Source organism: Erithacus rubecula (assembly GCF_903797595.1).
Source record: "Erithacus rubecula genome assembly, chromosome: 28".
In the NCBI taxonomy this organism is placed as follows: Eukaryota; Metazoa; Chordata; class Aves; order Passeriformes; family Muscicapidae; genus Erithacus; species Erithacus rubecula.
In genome coordinates, this window is record NC_136680.1 from 3,195,947 (window position 1) to 3,210,841 (window position 14,895).

The 14,895-nt window shown below is 48.7% G+C and overlaps 2 protein-coding genes across 13 annotated transcripts in view; one reads left to right on the forward strand and one right to left on the reverse strand.

Annotated features, from left to right (window-relative positions):
* Positions 1–14,895, forward strand: part of PIK3R2 (phosphoinositide-3-kinase regulatory subunit 2) — a 154,396-nt gene that overhangs the window by 32,744 nt on the left and 106,757 nt on the right. The gene's annotated exons all lie outside the window — the stretch shown is intronic.
* Positions 1–14,895, reverse strand: part of LOC306813328 (DNA-binding protein RFX2-like) — a 65,284-nt gene that overhangs the window by 1,683 nt on the left and 48,706 nt on the right. For 11 of the 12 annotated variants that reach the window (XM_079328660.1, XM_079328667.1, XM_079328663.1 and 8 more), the window contains 11 exons: positions 12,389–12,570; positions 11,494–11,613; positions 10,498–10,613; positions 9,574–9,692; positions 9,152–9,264; positions 7,013–7,164; positions 5,955–6,052; positions 4,020–4,169; positions 2,465–2,673; positions 2,040–2,193; positions 36–78 (listed from right to left, as the gene is read on the reverse strand). In XM_079328660.1, coding sequence (XP_079184786.1) covers positions 36–78; positions 2,040–2,193; positions 2,465–2,673; positions 4,020–4,169; positions 5,955–6,052; positions 7,013–7,164; positions 9,152–9,264; positions 9,574–9,692; positions 10,498–10,613; positions 11,494–11,613; positions 12,389–12,570 — 1,456 coding nt within the window. The remainder of the gene's footprint in view (positions 1–35; positions 79–2,039; positions 2,194–2,464; positions 2,674–4,019; positions 4,170–5,954; positions 6,053–7,012; positions 7,165–9,151; positions 9,265–9,573; positions 9,693–10,497; positions 10,614–11,493; positions 11,614–12,388; positions 12,571–14,895) is intronic. The other variant, XM_079328658.1, reaches the window with a different exon arrangement.

Consider the following 14,895-nt stretch of genomic DNA (forward strand, 5'->3'; position numbering starts at 1 on the left):
CCTGAGCCAGCAGAGCTCCCCTGGGATGGTGGTACCTTTGTCCAGCAGCGTTGGGGACAGCGATGTGAGGTCACCAAACTGCAAGAAAAAGGAGTGACAGGGTGAGTGAGGCTCTGGGAGCCAAGGAGCCAGACCTGCTCGATGGCATCACCAAACAACTTCACCCAGGAGAGACCCTGAGCAGCAGTGCTGCTGGTGGAGAGCAGAAATCCAAACCAGCCACAGGTCTGGGGGGAAAAGCCTTTTGTTTTCATATAAATCTCTGAGCAAGCACCACACACAACAATCCACGGCAGGATTTGGCTCTGAAATTAAAGGAGAAATTTTTCCATCTCCCAAGTGATCTTTTCTCCAGCCCCTTCCACCTCTCAGGCATTCCCCCTGAGAGGAATGTCAGATTTGTCTTTACAAACAAGCTGTGGGTCTGCTGGTAGATAAAACCAGCACTCAGAGATAAAAGAAACAATGAGATGGATTCCACTGATTGATGAATGAAGAAAGATATTTGCCTTTACAAATAAACTGTAGGTTTGCTGAAAAATGAAATTGGAAATTGGAAGATGAAAGAAGCCATGGGGAAATATAATGAATTCTATAAGAATTAAAAATTAAAAGGGAGGGTTGTACATTAGAGGGGAATCTCAGGTATCAGGTGGTCTGGGAAGTCTGTGCCTCTCAAGTACCTCAGCCCATGGGGTAAGAGAGAGGGAAATTGGGATAAAAAGGAGGCTGCATCCCCAAAAATTTGAGATATCCCAGGGGAATGCTCCATGGCCTCTCCCTTTATTTGAGAAATGCAAAAAGGATTCCTCTGTCTCTTTTGTGGACATAAACCTCTGGTGTTTGTGGATTAATTTTCCTGACACCCCTCTCCTGGACTCCACCTTCCCCTCTCTGCAAACAGTGATGTCAGAGAGAGTTTGGCCAGCGAGGCTGTGGTGCCAAGTGGAACCAGAGAGAACTTGGTTCTGGAGATGTGCTGTCCCTCTCAATGGTGAGACACCAAACTGCTGTGATAACTGCTGAAAAATCATGGAAAGCTCAGCAGCAGGAGCTGAGAGAGGGAATTGCAGAGTTCAGTGGGAATGGAAGGACAGGAACCATCCTTTGCTGGGAAGAATCAGCCTCCTCCTGGAGAACAGGAATATTGCAAGGATGAGGGATGAGAGCCTTCCACAGCTGGGTTCTGCTGGGACCAGTCTCTGCCTTTCATGTGCCTTTAATATCAATAAAGGTGGAGGTTTGGCAGGGAACAGGGGACTCAGCACTGCAGTTGGAGCAGCGTGGGAGGGGGAGGGAAGGCAGAACCAACAGGCTTTGGTTTGCCTGGCTCCCTACATGAGCTCTGTGGAAGCTTCAAGGAGCAAATGAGAACAATTTTGAGCACATGAGCTCAGTTTTGAACTCACAGTGCTTTCAACATTGCTGTCACAGGTTCATCTGGGGATTTTAACTCTATTTCAGAGAGAAAAACTAGATGTGGCTTCATCTAGGCAGGACAGGACCTGCCTGCAAGCCAGGCACCAGACTTACTGTCTGGTGAACCAAAAAAAAAAAAAACCCCAAACCCTCACAAAGAGCCCAAACAACCCCATTATCCTCTTCTTCACCTCAAAAACAGAGAGAGTGGCTGATTGTGCATGTAATGCTAGAGCTTGTAGAGGCCTGGAGAAGTTCAGCTGCTGAAAGCAACTTTTGGACCATTTTTGCCTGATTTAGATGGACTTTGCCCTGTCAGGAGTCTCAAAGTCAGGGCTGGCAGTTTGCAGGTGGTGCAGAGAAATGGGGAGATCCTTTCCCTCCCTGTCCATACCTCCAAAACCCAGATGATGCTCAACCACCCCAAACCCAAAACCCACCAGCTCAGGGAAGATTCTCCAGGAGCTCCATCCTTGTGCCAGGCACTCAAAACAACTCAGTAAATAATTTTTGTTGTAAAAACACAACACACCGCGGGCACGGTGCGGTTTGTGAACCAGAGGTGCCTCTTGAAGAGCTGCTTACTTTGGGGTGCTTTGTGGGGAATAAAGGGCTCTCACCTCTCCCATGACAGCAATGGGGGTCTCCCCTGTTGCCTGGGCCACACGATGCTCCACCAGGTAGAACATGTACTCGTCGTAGAGCAGGCGGATCAGGTGGAAGGAGCCGAAGCTGGCGGCACTGCGCAGGGTCAGGTCCCGGATCACCATGGAGCTGGCAAAACAAATTTGGGTTGTTTTACACCTGAGCTGTGGCTCAGTGAGTTCTGGACACTGGGGGTACTGTGGGACATGACAGTGTCTCTGACCCAAAAGTATCAAAACACTTTAATTAATTCATTTATGGAGTGTTCTATCCCCATCCTGAAAGGATACCAGAACCTGAGTTTTATGGGAGTAAAGAACTTGGCCTTGGCTTTTCAAGGAGCTCTTTACATGCCCCAAGCCTGATGTAGAAATACCCCAAAATGAGAAAACAAATGTACCTGTAGAAGGACCACTTCAGCAGGAACTGCCTGGCTGCCTTGGGGAAGCTGGGGCTGCCCTCGTGGTGCTTCAGCACTTGAGTGACCACATTGTCCAGCCAGCTGGCCCACTGGTCCAGAGAGCTCTGCTGCTGCAGAGTCAGCTTGAAATCCTGCTCCAGCTTCTGCACCATGCCCTCCTCACACTGGCACACCCACGAGGCCTGCTCCTGCTCAGGGGAAAGGCTCACAGTTACTCCAGCCCTGCTCCTGCTCACAGGAAAGGCTCACAGTTACTCCAGCCCTGCTCCTGCTCAGGGGAAAGGCTCACAGTTACTCCTGTCCTGCTCCTGCTCACACAGTTACTCCTGTCCTCCTCCTGCTCACAAGGAAGGGCTCACAGTTACTCATGCCAGCCCTGCATGGTGTTGTATCCCACCCAACCCAGGAATTAATTTCTAGCAGGCAAGGGCTGCAAACCAGCTTTGAATCATGGCCCCCTCTGATCTGTCTGGACCACAGTATTTTTAGAACTACATAATTGTTGGTAATAATATAATATATATTATTCTTCACTGGAAACATAATTCTTCTCTGGAAAAGTCGTAAAGCATTGGAATGGGGTGCTCAGGGAAGTGGTGGAGCCATCACCCTGAAGTGTTCAAATAATAAATGGATGTGGGGACATGGTTTAGTGGGCATGGTTGGACTGGATGGGCTTGGAGGTCTTTTCCAGCCTTAATGATCAGTGAGTCTTACAGAAGCTCCTTTTCCACTGCTCACAGTGAGGTGGAAAATTCACCCAGTGAAGTAACAGCAAACCCATCCCCTTGTTCATTCAGCTGGGGATTGAACACTGCAGAGTTCAGATATGGAGCAGGTGAGGACAGAAACCTCTGGTCACCATTAGAGACCTGCCTGTGGGTTACCTGGGTACTAAACAGAGAACCTGGATATGGAGCCCCAGTGAGGAGCAGGTGAGGACAGGAGCCCAGGGGTTCCCTGGATGCCATCAGAGAAGCTGGATATGGAGCCCCAGTGAGGAGCAGTGAGCAGGTGAGCAGCCCAGGGGTGCAGCCCAGGTGAGGAGCACAGGTGAGCAGCTCAGGTGAGGAGCCCAGGGGTGCAGCCCAGGTGAGGAGCACAGGTGAGCAGCCCAGGTGAGGAGCCCAGTGGGGGAGCACAGGTGGGGAGCACAGGTGAGCAGCCCAGGTGAGCAGCCCAGGTGAGGAGCCCAGGTGGGGAACCCAGGTGAGCAGCCCAGGTGAGGATCCCAGGGGGGGAGCACAGGTGGGGAGCCCAGGTGAGGAGCCCAGGTGAGGAGCCCAGGGGGGAGCCCAGGGGTGCAGCCCAGGTGAACAGCCCAGGTGAGCAGCCCAGGGGTGCAGCCCAGGGGGCAGCCCAGGGGGCAGCCCAGGGGGGGAGCACAGGTGGGGAGCCCAGGGGGCAGCCCAGGTGAGCAGCCCAGGTGAGCAGCCCAGGTGAGCAGCCCAGGTGAGCAGCCCAGGGGGGAGCACAGGTGAGCAGCCCAGGTGAGCAGCCCAGGTGTGCAGCCCAGGGGGCAGCCCAGGGGTACCTGCACGTTGGCGAAGTCCACGCGGTTGAGGTCGCTGAGCATCTGGCTGATCTGGGACGTGTTCTGCAGCACCGCGCGCGCCGCCTGCGCCAGGTGGTTCAGGGACGTGTACCTGCGCAGGGTCTGGGCAAAGGCACTGACCACCCCCACCTGCAACACAGCACAGGGGCTGCAGGGCTCTGATCCTGCACAGCACAGGCTGCAGGGCTCTGATCCTGCACAGCACAGGGGCTGCAGGGCTCTGATCCTGCACAGCACAGGGGCTGCAGGGCTCTGATCCTGCACAGGGGCTGCAGGGCTCTGATCCTGCACAGCACAGGGGCTGCAGGGCTCTGATCCTGCACAGCACAGGGGCTGCAGGGCTCTGATCCTGCACAGGGGCTGCAGGGCTCTGATCCTGCACAGCACAGGGGCTGCAGGGCTCTGATCCTGCACAGGGGCTGCAGGGCTCTGATCTGCACAGCACAGGGGCTGCAGGGCTCTGATCTGCACAGCACAGCACAGGGGCTGCAGGGCTCTGATCTGCACAGGACAGGCTGCAGGGCTCTGATCTGCACAGGGGCTGCAGGGCTCTGATCTGCACAGGACAGGCTGCAGGGCTCTGATCCTGCACAGCACAGGCTGCAGGGCTCTGATCTGCACAGGACAGGCTGCAGGGCTCTGATCCTGCACAGCACAGGCTGCAGGGCTCTGATCTGCACAGCACAGGGGCTGCAGGGCTCTGATCCTGCACAGCACAGGCTGCAGGGCTCTGATCTGCACAGCACAGGGGCTGCAGGGCTCTGATCTGCACAGGACAGGCTGCAGGGCTCTGCTCCCAGCCCAGCCCAGCCCAGTTCAGCCTAGCCCAGCCTCCAGCCCTGCAGGTGTTCAGAACACTTGTGGAGGTGGCACCTGGGGACATGGTTCAGTGCTGTTTGTGTGCCTTGCACAAGGAAATGTGACACTGCTTGTACAGGTCTTGTCTCTGCCAACACCTCCCTGTCCTTAGGGACAGAGCTTGGAGCAGTTTTCCCTCAAATCCACACTCCTGGTGCTTGGCCTGCCTTCACCTCTTCCCTTTTTAACTTCTCACATCCCCCTGTGCATGTGGGAACTGAGGTATTTCTGAGGTAATGGTTGGACTCAAATCACCTTAAAGGTAATTTCCAACCCAATCCTTGTGCAAGGCACTTGGAACAACTCAGTCAATCCTTGGGGACAGGTGGTTGTGAAACATGTTGAGGGCACAGTGTGCTCTGTGAACCATTGGTGTCTCTTTAGGTGCTGCTCAGTTTGGGTTGGTTTGTAGGGAATAAAGGATCCTGACCTCTCCCATTACATCTCCCTGGTTGCCTGGGCCATACAATGCTCCACCAGGTAGAATATGCACTCATCACCAAGCAGTGGAAGGAGACCCAAACCTAAATAATTCTGTGATTTCATTATTTATTCTCTTTAAGCTACCATGTTTTCACACTCTGCCTCCAGCAGAGACCAGCAAGCTGGGAAGAGACAGCAAGAGTCCCTGGCTTTAGGAGAGCAGGAGCCTTGGGACAATGCCACTCACTCCTTTCCAGGAGAACAGCCCCATTCCAGGGCAGAGAAAACAGGGAAAGGCTGCCAGAGCTGCAGGAGCCTTTGGACACTCTCAGGGATGCTCAGGGTGTGCTTGGACAGGGGCTGGATTTGATCCTTGTGGGTTCCTCTAGCTCAGGATATCCTGTGGCTCTATGATTTTCTCCCACAAAGCTTTATCTGCAATTTCAGGACACAGGAAGGGCTCCATGGACAGAGCATCACCAGCTGCTGGCACAAAGGAATTACCCCACGTGTCCTCCCACCCCTGGCTGATTTTGGCTCAGAATCAATCACTGCACCAAACCCCAGCAGGAATTTCCAAACCCTGTGAAAAACTGCAAGATACAGACACACACTGGGCTCATCTCTGCTCACCTTGGTCTGCACAACCTGTGGGGGGAATTCACTCATGGCATTCATCAGCCAGCCCTCCAAACTCTTGGCAAAGTTCCGGATGGCCTGGGTCAGTGTGCCTGCAAAGAAAGCTGCAAAGTCACAAAAGCTGCTCTGGAGCATTTTTGGGAATCACTTTCTAGCTTGGGACTGCTGGGAAAGCACAGCCTGTGGGCTGGTTAGCTGAGGTGTCAACCCAGCACCAAGGAAATCAGCTGGGTTGATGCACCCAAATTATTCTTTGATGTTATTACTCAAGCTCTTGTTATTATTCTTATTCTTACTCTTATTCTTACTCTTACTCTTATTCTTACTCTTATTCTTACTCTTACTCTTATTCTTTTTCCATTCTTATTCTTACTCTTATTCTTATTCTTATTCTTATTCTTATTCTTATTCTTATTCTTATTCTTATTCTTATTCTTATTCTTTTTTATCCTTATTTGTACTCTTGTCCTTATGACAATTGGACTTAATGATCTTAGAGATCTTTTCCAACTTACACATTTCTATGGTTTTTTTAAAAATTATTCTTATTTTCTTTCATCCTTTTCTTATTTATGGCCTTTCTGAGCATTTTCCAAGCACTGAAATTCACTCTTCAAAGACACCCTCATGGCCCAGTTTGTGACAGCCCTCAGAGGGACATTTGGGAATCCAAAACCCTCAATATCCCATCATTAATCTCCCAAAAACTGACCCCTAATTTCCAGGAGTGCAGTCAGGGACAGAACACAGGATGGTTCTGTGCAAAGATCTCCAAGGGACCACATCCCAAAGAATCCCATATCCAAATTGTGTTTTTCACCCGATTCCTGGCCAAAATCAGGAGATGTGATATGCAGCACACCAAATTTAAAAGGGAGGGGAATCAGGGGGCACAAAATATCCCCCCAGAGCAAAGCTGCAGGAGGAACACTGCTGTTGCCATTACATTTCAGCCAAGACAAACACCACCAAGTGGGTTTTTACAGTGGAAATCTTTGTGGCAAGGGGCAGCCAGAGTGAGATCAGAGCCAGGATGGGCTGTGGGTACTCACTGGGCACTGGCCTGAGCACGTCAGGGATCAGGATCTCCACCAGGGCCTGGTACAGGATGTGGTCACAGCTCCTCATCCACTTGAGGATGGGCTCATACTTGCACAGGGTGATCAGTTTGTCCTTTGGGAGGGTCCCTTCGGGCTCCTCTTCACTGCAGGAGGAGGAGGAAGGAGACTGAGTTAGCATCAAGTTTGCATTCAGTGATTTCACCCTCCCTCTGCATTTCTAACTCAAATTTTCAGCAGAAAAAAGATGTTTGTGTGCCTTGCCCAAGGAAATGTAGGACTGCTTGTACAGCTCTTGTCTCTGCCAGCACCTCCCTGTCCTTGGGGCCAGAGCTTGGAGCAGTTTTCCCTCAAATCCACACTCCTGGTGCTTGGCCTGCCTTCCCCTCTTCCCTTTTTAACTTCACTGCCTCTCACATCCCCCTGTTCATGTGGGAACTGAGTTCCAGCACAGTCATTTCAGCCAGCAGAGGCTCAGCTGCTTCCTCCTTGCAGCCCCAGCTGTTCCCAAAACCTTCCCACCCCTCTCCTCCCTCCTCTGCCCCCAAATTCCTGAGCCACAGCACAGGGACAAAAACTCTGCAGCCAATGTAGGGGCAGACTGGCTGATACTGAGATGTTCTCAGGGTGTTCAGCACCTCCAAATGCTGGATGTTTTCAGAAAGAAGGAGGCTGAATGTTTGGATGAGAACAGAACAGATTGTCTGTAGCTGACTGAGGTCAATTTTTCACTGTGTAGATGTATAAAGGTACAAGATATTTGTTACACAACAAGCAGAAAGAGCTGAAACCTGAATTCCCTGCCAGAGCATCACAGCAGAGCTGCTCACCCACACATTATGCCAGGAATTGGGAATTTGGAAGGGTCTTTCCCCATGCATTGCACAAAAATCATCAAAGCCAAGCCTGGGACATGCTCTAAAAGGGGAATTTTGAGCCTCACCCTGCAGAATTTTAGAATTTTAGAACCCCATGGGCATAACTCCTGGAAAATCCTACATGAAGAAACAGATCATGGAACTTGCTGTGAAGTGCATCCATGCTCTGCATCTTCCAATGCTTTCAGTGCCACTTCCCTAATATTTGGGGTTTATATTTATATATTAAGAAGGGGAGGGAGTGTTTATTTTCCTCTCTGGGTTACTGGCAGAGGTGGGAGAGGTGGGAGAGCCCTGCAGAAAAGCTGCCTCCAGTTTCCCCTCTGCACCCAGAAACAGCTCTGGGGTGTTGCAATCTGCCTGGGAGCTGTTCCCTCAAGAAAATGAGATTTCAAACCAAGCAAACACAACTGCAGTGATTCCTTGCAGGAAAATATCCCCTGGGCAACATCTACAGGGCCATATTCTACAGATTTTTGGTGGATTTTTGCTTATTACTTAATGTTTTATCATTTTTCTTCTGAATAGAAAACCTTCATCTTTATAGCATCAATAAGAGTGGACAGATTTGTGATGGAAATTTTAAGAAGAAACTTATACTTTTTCAATTTTCTCTGCTTTCACTTATTTCCATTTCTGCAACAGCAACTCCCAGTGCATAAAAAATGAGGAAGAGGCACAGGCAGGAGTGAAAAGATTAAAGCAGCTTCATTTGCAATGATCTGCCTCAAAACATGAGGCACTGACAGGTCTGGGCAGCCAGGAAAGTCAGTCTGGATATCCCTAAATCTCAGATAGTCCCCAAAATCTGAGCCAGAGGATGGCACTGATCCCTGGCAGGGAATCATCACTGGCTGTCCCTGGGGAATCAGGAGGTGCAAGGGACACAAATGTGCAGCCTCAGGGTGAGAAAAACAGCCTCAAGTCACCCCAGGGGAGTTTAGATTGGATTTGAGGGAAAATTTTTTCACTAAAGAGTGGTCAGGCATTGGAACAGGCTGTGCAGGACAGTGGTGGAGTCACCATCTCTGGAAGTGTCCAAAAATCCTGTGGGGATGTGGTTGAGTGCTGGATTTTCCAGCCTCAGTGACCCCACAATTGCCCAGAGCTCTGAACTTTGCATTACAACATTCAACACTTCCAATGCTCTTTGTCACTGCTCTGCAGGGCAGAAAATACCCCCAAATTCTCCAAAGCACTCCAAAAGGCTGAGAACACTTGATGCAAGGGAAGGAGCAGGGAAGGCTGGCAGTACCTGGAAGGCAGAGCAGTGGGGCCATCACTAGGGGGTGCCTTGGGACTCCAGAAGGATTGCCACAGCTTCTCAATGTAGTGAAACTGGAGATTCATCACCACATCCAGAGTGGCCTGACAGCAAAGAACAGCACGGGGTCAGCACTCAGCTCAAGGGCTGCCACTCACAGGAAATAATTCACATGAAAAACAATGGAATTGGTACAGTTTTAGTGGCCAAACTAACAAAAAAAAAGGTCACATGATGGAAAAAAACCACATAAAGCACAATATTTGAGTTGTAATTCCTGGTAAATGAAGCATTCCCGATTATATTCCAGCTTTTCCTGAGAGTGGGATATGAGCTGGTGACATGAATGATGTCCCACATCAGTTAATCAATCAATAAATCAATAATCCCCAGAGAATATTGCAAACAATCACCTCACAGTGTCTCCTGTAGAGAACCTGCAGAGTTTTCACATCGTTCAAGGTGAAACCTTCTTGCAAGAGGACATTGCCAAGATCAGGGGCTGGGAACTCAGGAAACACATGGGTTACATCTGGGAAAAGAAATTGGGAAAGGTGCTGAGGGTTAGGAAAGCTCAGAGTACAGGTGAGCACAAGGTGCTGCTGTCACTGGAGACTTTTTCATGCTCCAGCTGGGATGAGACAGAAAAAATGAGATTATTTAGTCCTTTCCCTGATTTGTGTTGGTATACTGAGAAAAAGCAAACAACCACAGCCCAGTGGATCCAGAGGGGAAACATTTTCCTTTCTGTTTGTAATAAAAGAAACAAGAAAACATTATCCTCATCTGCCACCCACTAGAATTTCCCCAAATCCTGGAAAATGTCTCTCCAGTATTTAAGGAGTACATGGGGAATAGAGTTGGGCAGCAGAGGTGTCAGGAGCTGGGATTTGTGATGGAGACACAGATCCAGGAGCAGCAAAGGCAGAGGGTCTGTTCCACAAGGAAAAGTCAGTGTGGATCATCTCCACTCAGATCCCCACTGGAGCCTCTGCAAGGAAGGGAATTGCTTTTCCCCTCTGCCAGGACCTCCACTCTTCCATGGAATTTAGATAAAAGCAGAGGGATTAAAAACAGATTATGAGGTACCCAACAGACCTGTGAGCTCAAGGAAAAGTCTTCCTAGGGAGACAAGAGTCAGCAGATAAATAATAAAGTTAGCAAATGTGACACTACAAACACCTATAGAACACACACTATATATAAAATATCTGAAAAAAACAAAATGCTGCAGATTTATTAGGAAAGCACAGCAGTCAGGACTTGCTGCATAAACCTTCCCCTCAAAAGCCAAACCCCATCTGTGGAATAATTAATCACAAAAAGAATGTCCTCACCTATGAACTGCTGGTGGTGCTGGCTCTGAGCAGCCACTGACTGCTCAGGTGTGGTGTGGGGGTTGCTGTTGGATGCACTCTCTGCCATCCCATCCATCTTCTGGGCTGCTCTGTACCTAAACCCCAGCATAATTAGGATGGATTAGGATCCACACAGGCAGGGGAAAACACCTACACAATGTTTATTTGTTATTTACAGCAAACATCTGGGAGTTTGTGGAGTGGTTGGTACATTCAAGGTAAGTGTTGAGGGCTGATCATTTATGTAATGGACTCAAATGGGGGGGAAATGAGAAGCTCCTTTTGAAAAGCTTCCCCAACAATTAAAGGGGCTAAGAACTTTGGTTCTTAAAAAATAAAAAAAAAGAGGAGCAGAGCTGCAGTGGGTTCCAGAGCAGACTCTGTCTCAAGCACTGACTTTTTGCATTTACTTTCTGTTTGGGAGCTGAAGAAATAAATTCTGCACTTGAGCAACAATCACAAGTGTCCATGCTTGCAGGAGGCAACTCCAAATCCCTTTCCACACTGGGTTTTACCTTTAAAATTACTCATACACAAGACAAAGCATGGCACTTTAACTTTCACACAGAAAAACACCCAAAACCCCAAAATCCACCCAAATAGCCCCCAGGCCCTTCACATTGATTTGGCACCACCATCTCCATAGCTGAGATCCTAAACCATTCTGGCTACAGGGAAAGGTGGCACACAAGGTGGAACGTGCCACTGGCAAGGAGAACAGGCAGATAAACCCCATTCCATGGAATTCCAGAAGGCTTTGGGGTGGAAAAATCTTTAAAGGCCAACTGGTCCAACCCCCTGCAGTGAGCAGGGACATTTTCCACCAAAGCAAGTTGCTCCAAGTCTGATCCAGCTTGGCTTGAGTATTTCCTGGGATAGGTTCTGGTTCCTCAGCACCACCTGGTTTGAACTTACCAAGCAGAGCCACATCCTAGGGAGCTGCTGAGTATTTTGGGCAGGTCTGGGAGCACCCACCTCTGTTTCTGGTGGATGGGCTGCTGCCTCATGGCCATGTACTGGGTGTCCTCCTGCAGGCGGTTCAGCGGCGACTCCGGCTTCAGGCGGATCCCGTAGTAGTGATATTTGGAATTCCCCCTGGAAACACCAATTTGGTCAGTACAAGGGGCATTGTGAACCTGGCTGTTTGGACAGCACACCCCATTTAGTGCAGCACATGGCTGCCAAGGAGTGGCTGAAGGGATGAACTCATGAAAATTTAAACCTAAGTGTGGTAGGATCCACATTTAACCTGGCCAGGTTTGTTCTAAGCAGCCCATGGTGACTGGGGAATAGAGAAGGGAAGTGCTACAATAAATTATTAAACAGAGTGATTGAAAGACCACAGGGGACATTTTGCTATTTGATGAGGGATTTGTTTTTTTCCATAAAAACAAGCGTCCATCTTTATCTAGACTTGGATAAAATGAGCCTGACTGAATGACCCACTGTGAAAAGAAAAATGCCTTTCTGTTGTCAGCACTTCTGCAGCAACAGCACCAGGCTTTGATGTGGTTTTGTCCTTGGAGCTGCTCATTTTTGTAAGTTTTGTAAAAACTGAAAGCTTTCTCCAAGCACAGGGGAATTCTTTCTCCTTTGCTGCTGTGGTGCTCCTTGAGAGGATGTGATTCCACCACACAGGAGAGCTCCATGCCAAGGCCTGACACAGCTCCAGCTGTTCCCTGGGGTCATGGGATCCTCATGAGAAGCAGTTCCAGCTCACATAAAACACATTTTCCCACCGAGCCAGGATCGGTTATTCCCATAAATCTCAGCAGAGAAAACACCTGAACCTTCCAAAGACACTCAGGAGGTTCTGAATGCCCCAGAGGTGCTGCAGTGGGGTTGTTTTTTTGTTTTTTTCCCCACCAACCTGGTGCCCAGGCGCCGAGTCCTCAGCCCCATGAAGACGGAGCGGATGAGTTTCCCAAAGGAGGCGGCGTTGACGGGGTCCAGCTTGTGCTCCTGGCAGTGCCTCAGGTAATGGTTGTACAGGGAGCTCCTGGGCAGGCTCACACCCTCTGCAGTCTCATAGTTATCCAGCAGCCACTGCAGCTTCAGGCAGGGAAAAATAAACAACATGCAAGTCTAAAGAGGGATGGGAGGTCAGGCGGGGTCGGCGCTTTAAACATCCGGATGGAGGAGTTCAGGAGAATGGAGTAATTAATTTATATGAGTTAATTCACATAACTTATATATTTATAGCTATATATATAGATAGATAAAATTGTTGTAATTTATATAACTTTATATTACTTTACAGGATTCCAAAATCATCCCCACCCCAAACAAAACCAGTGAGATTTTTCGTTATTTAAGCACCCTCCTGCTGCCACCACAGTGTCCACCTCAGGTTCAGCTGAATTCCTGCAGAGCCAAAATAAAGGTGTAAAAACTCACATTTTCCAAGGAAAAGAGATCTTGAGATACTGCCTAAGAGAAAATAATTTTAGGGGAAGCAAATTGATGCAAAGCCTATATTAATTGGAAGATTGGCATGTCTGCAGCAGCTCCCTTAACAATAAAATTAATGGTTGCCAAAGCAACCTTCAAAATCTGAGGGAATCCATCTACTTTGCAAAATTTGCTGTCTGAACTTCTGACATGGCTGTTGATTAAAATTTGCAATTAATATAAATTATTTATACCCAGATAGTCTGAAAGGGCAGGTCCAGCACACGGTGTCAGCGCAAGAATTCAAATGCAAAGCCCCCAATTTCCTTTAATTGACTAAACGACTTCAGCATCAATAAAATGAGTGTTGTAATAATTGAATTTTGGAAGGAACTGGACGTACACGTGGGCTGATACCAGCAGGGTGGGTAACAGCCCTTTCACTGCCATGAGGGAATTTTGGGATTAACATTTTCCAGGCTTCTCTCTCCCTCCATATCTCCTCCCTGCACCAGAACCAGCTGCATTCCCATCAGATCAGGCACAACAGACTTGGGGTGTGGATGCCAAATATCAGCCACAGCATCTCCATACAACTGAGAGGCTTGGGTAAAAATGAGAACTGAGCATGGATTTAGTTTAGAAATCAGTGGGATTTGACAAAGCCCACAGATCTGCACTCAAACCCTCTCCACTCCACCCCACTGTCCCTCTCTTTTCTCCCATTTTCTCTTGGTGACACTCCCAGGTCCCAATTCACCACAAGGCTGGAATTTTACACCAAGAATTCTCTGAAAGACAGCCTGAGCTATGGGTGACATCTCTGGCACCTCTCTCCACTGAGCTGTTTCCCATTCCTGAGTTTCATGTCCCACTCTGCTCTCACACAGAGGCTCTGCAGCATCCTCAGGGTGTTCACACATCCAGATTTAAACTGCTGCTTCACAAAGTCAGCTGGATCCAAACCTGTGCACTTTAAGCTCTACAATAAAACTATTCCATTCAGCTGGAGAAGAGAAGCTCCAGGGAGAGCTCAGAGCCCCAGGCCAGGCTGGACATTGGGATTGGAGCAGCCTGGGATGGTGGGAGGTGTCCCTGCCATGGCAGGGGTGGGGATGGATGGATTTTAAGGTTCTTCCAACCCCAACCATTCCAGGATTTGTTTGCTGGACCCAAATTCCAAGCACAAATTCCCACCACTGCACCCAGCAGCCCTGGTGGCCTTTGGAGCAGACCAGGGGCTGTCACAGCTGGAGGAACAAAATCCTCCTGGCCACGTTTTCCTCTGCCCTGCTCCTCTCCTGCCACCTTCCCCCAGTTCCACAGCACCAAGACACTTTCTGAGTGATCTCCAAAGATCATTTCCAACCCCCCCAGCTCCAAGAAATGGTTTGTTAATGATCCATAAAGATCCTTCCTGCTCCCATCTGCAGCACAAACACCCCTGGAAGCCCCAAAAAAATCTTTCTGTGGCCTTGAGCCTCCCCCAGACACTCAGTTCCCTCTAACAAAAGTGTACCCCAGTGGTTTTGCCATAAAACACCAGGAATTCAGTTTTTAAGTTGTCCACATCTATGTTAATTTTGGCCCATCCCCTATATTTAAAAGATTATTGCTTAAGATCCTTTCAAATTTTTAAGCCAGCTGTTTTATTTATCCTGTGGAAGATACTGAATGTGCATCAGGAATTTATCTCCTAAATCTAAAGCCTTAAGCCTTAAAATATATATATAAGTTTTGTATTACTATGGAAAATTCAGATATAGATAAACCCTCTCATTTAAATTTGATCCTGGGCATTTTTATTCTAATCCCTGATATTTCTAGAAGATTCCCTTCATCTCCCAGCTTCCTTTTCCTGCAAATGTCTTTTTATATTCCCTTAAACACTGCAGAGTTTCACAATATAAACTCCCACTATTGAATTAGAAATTTATTATGAAGCACACAAAAGAGCTTGAAACAGAGATCTGTCAGAATATAAAT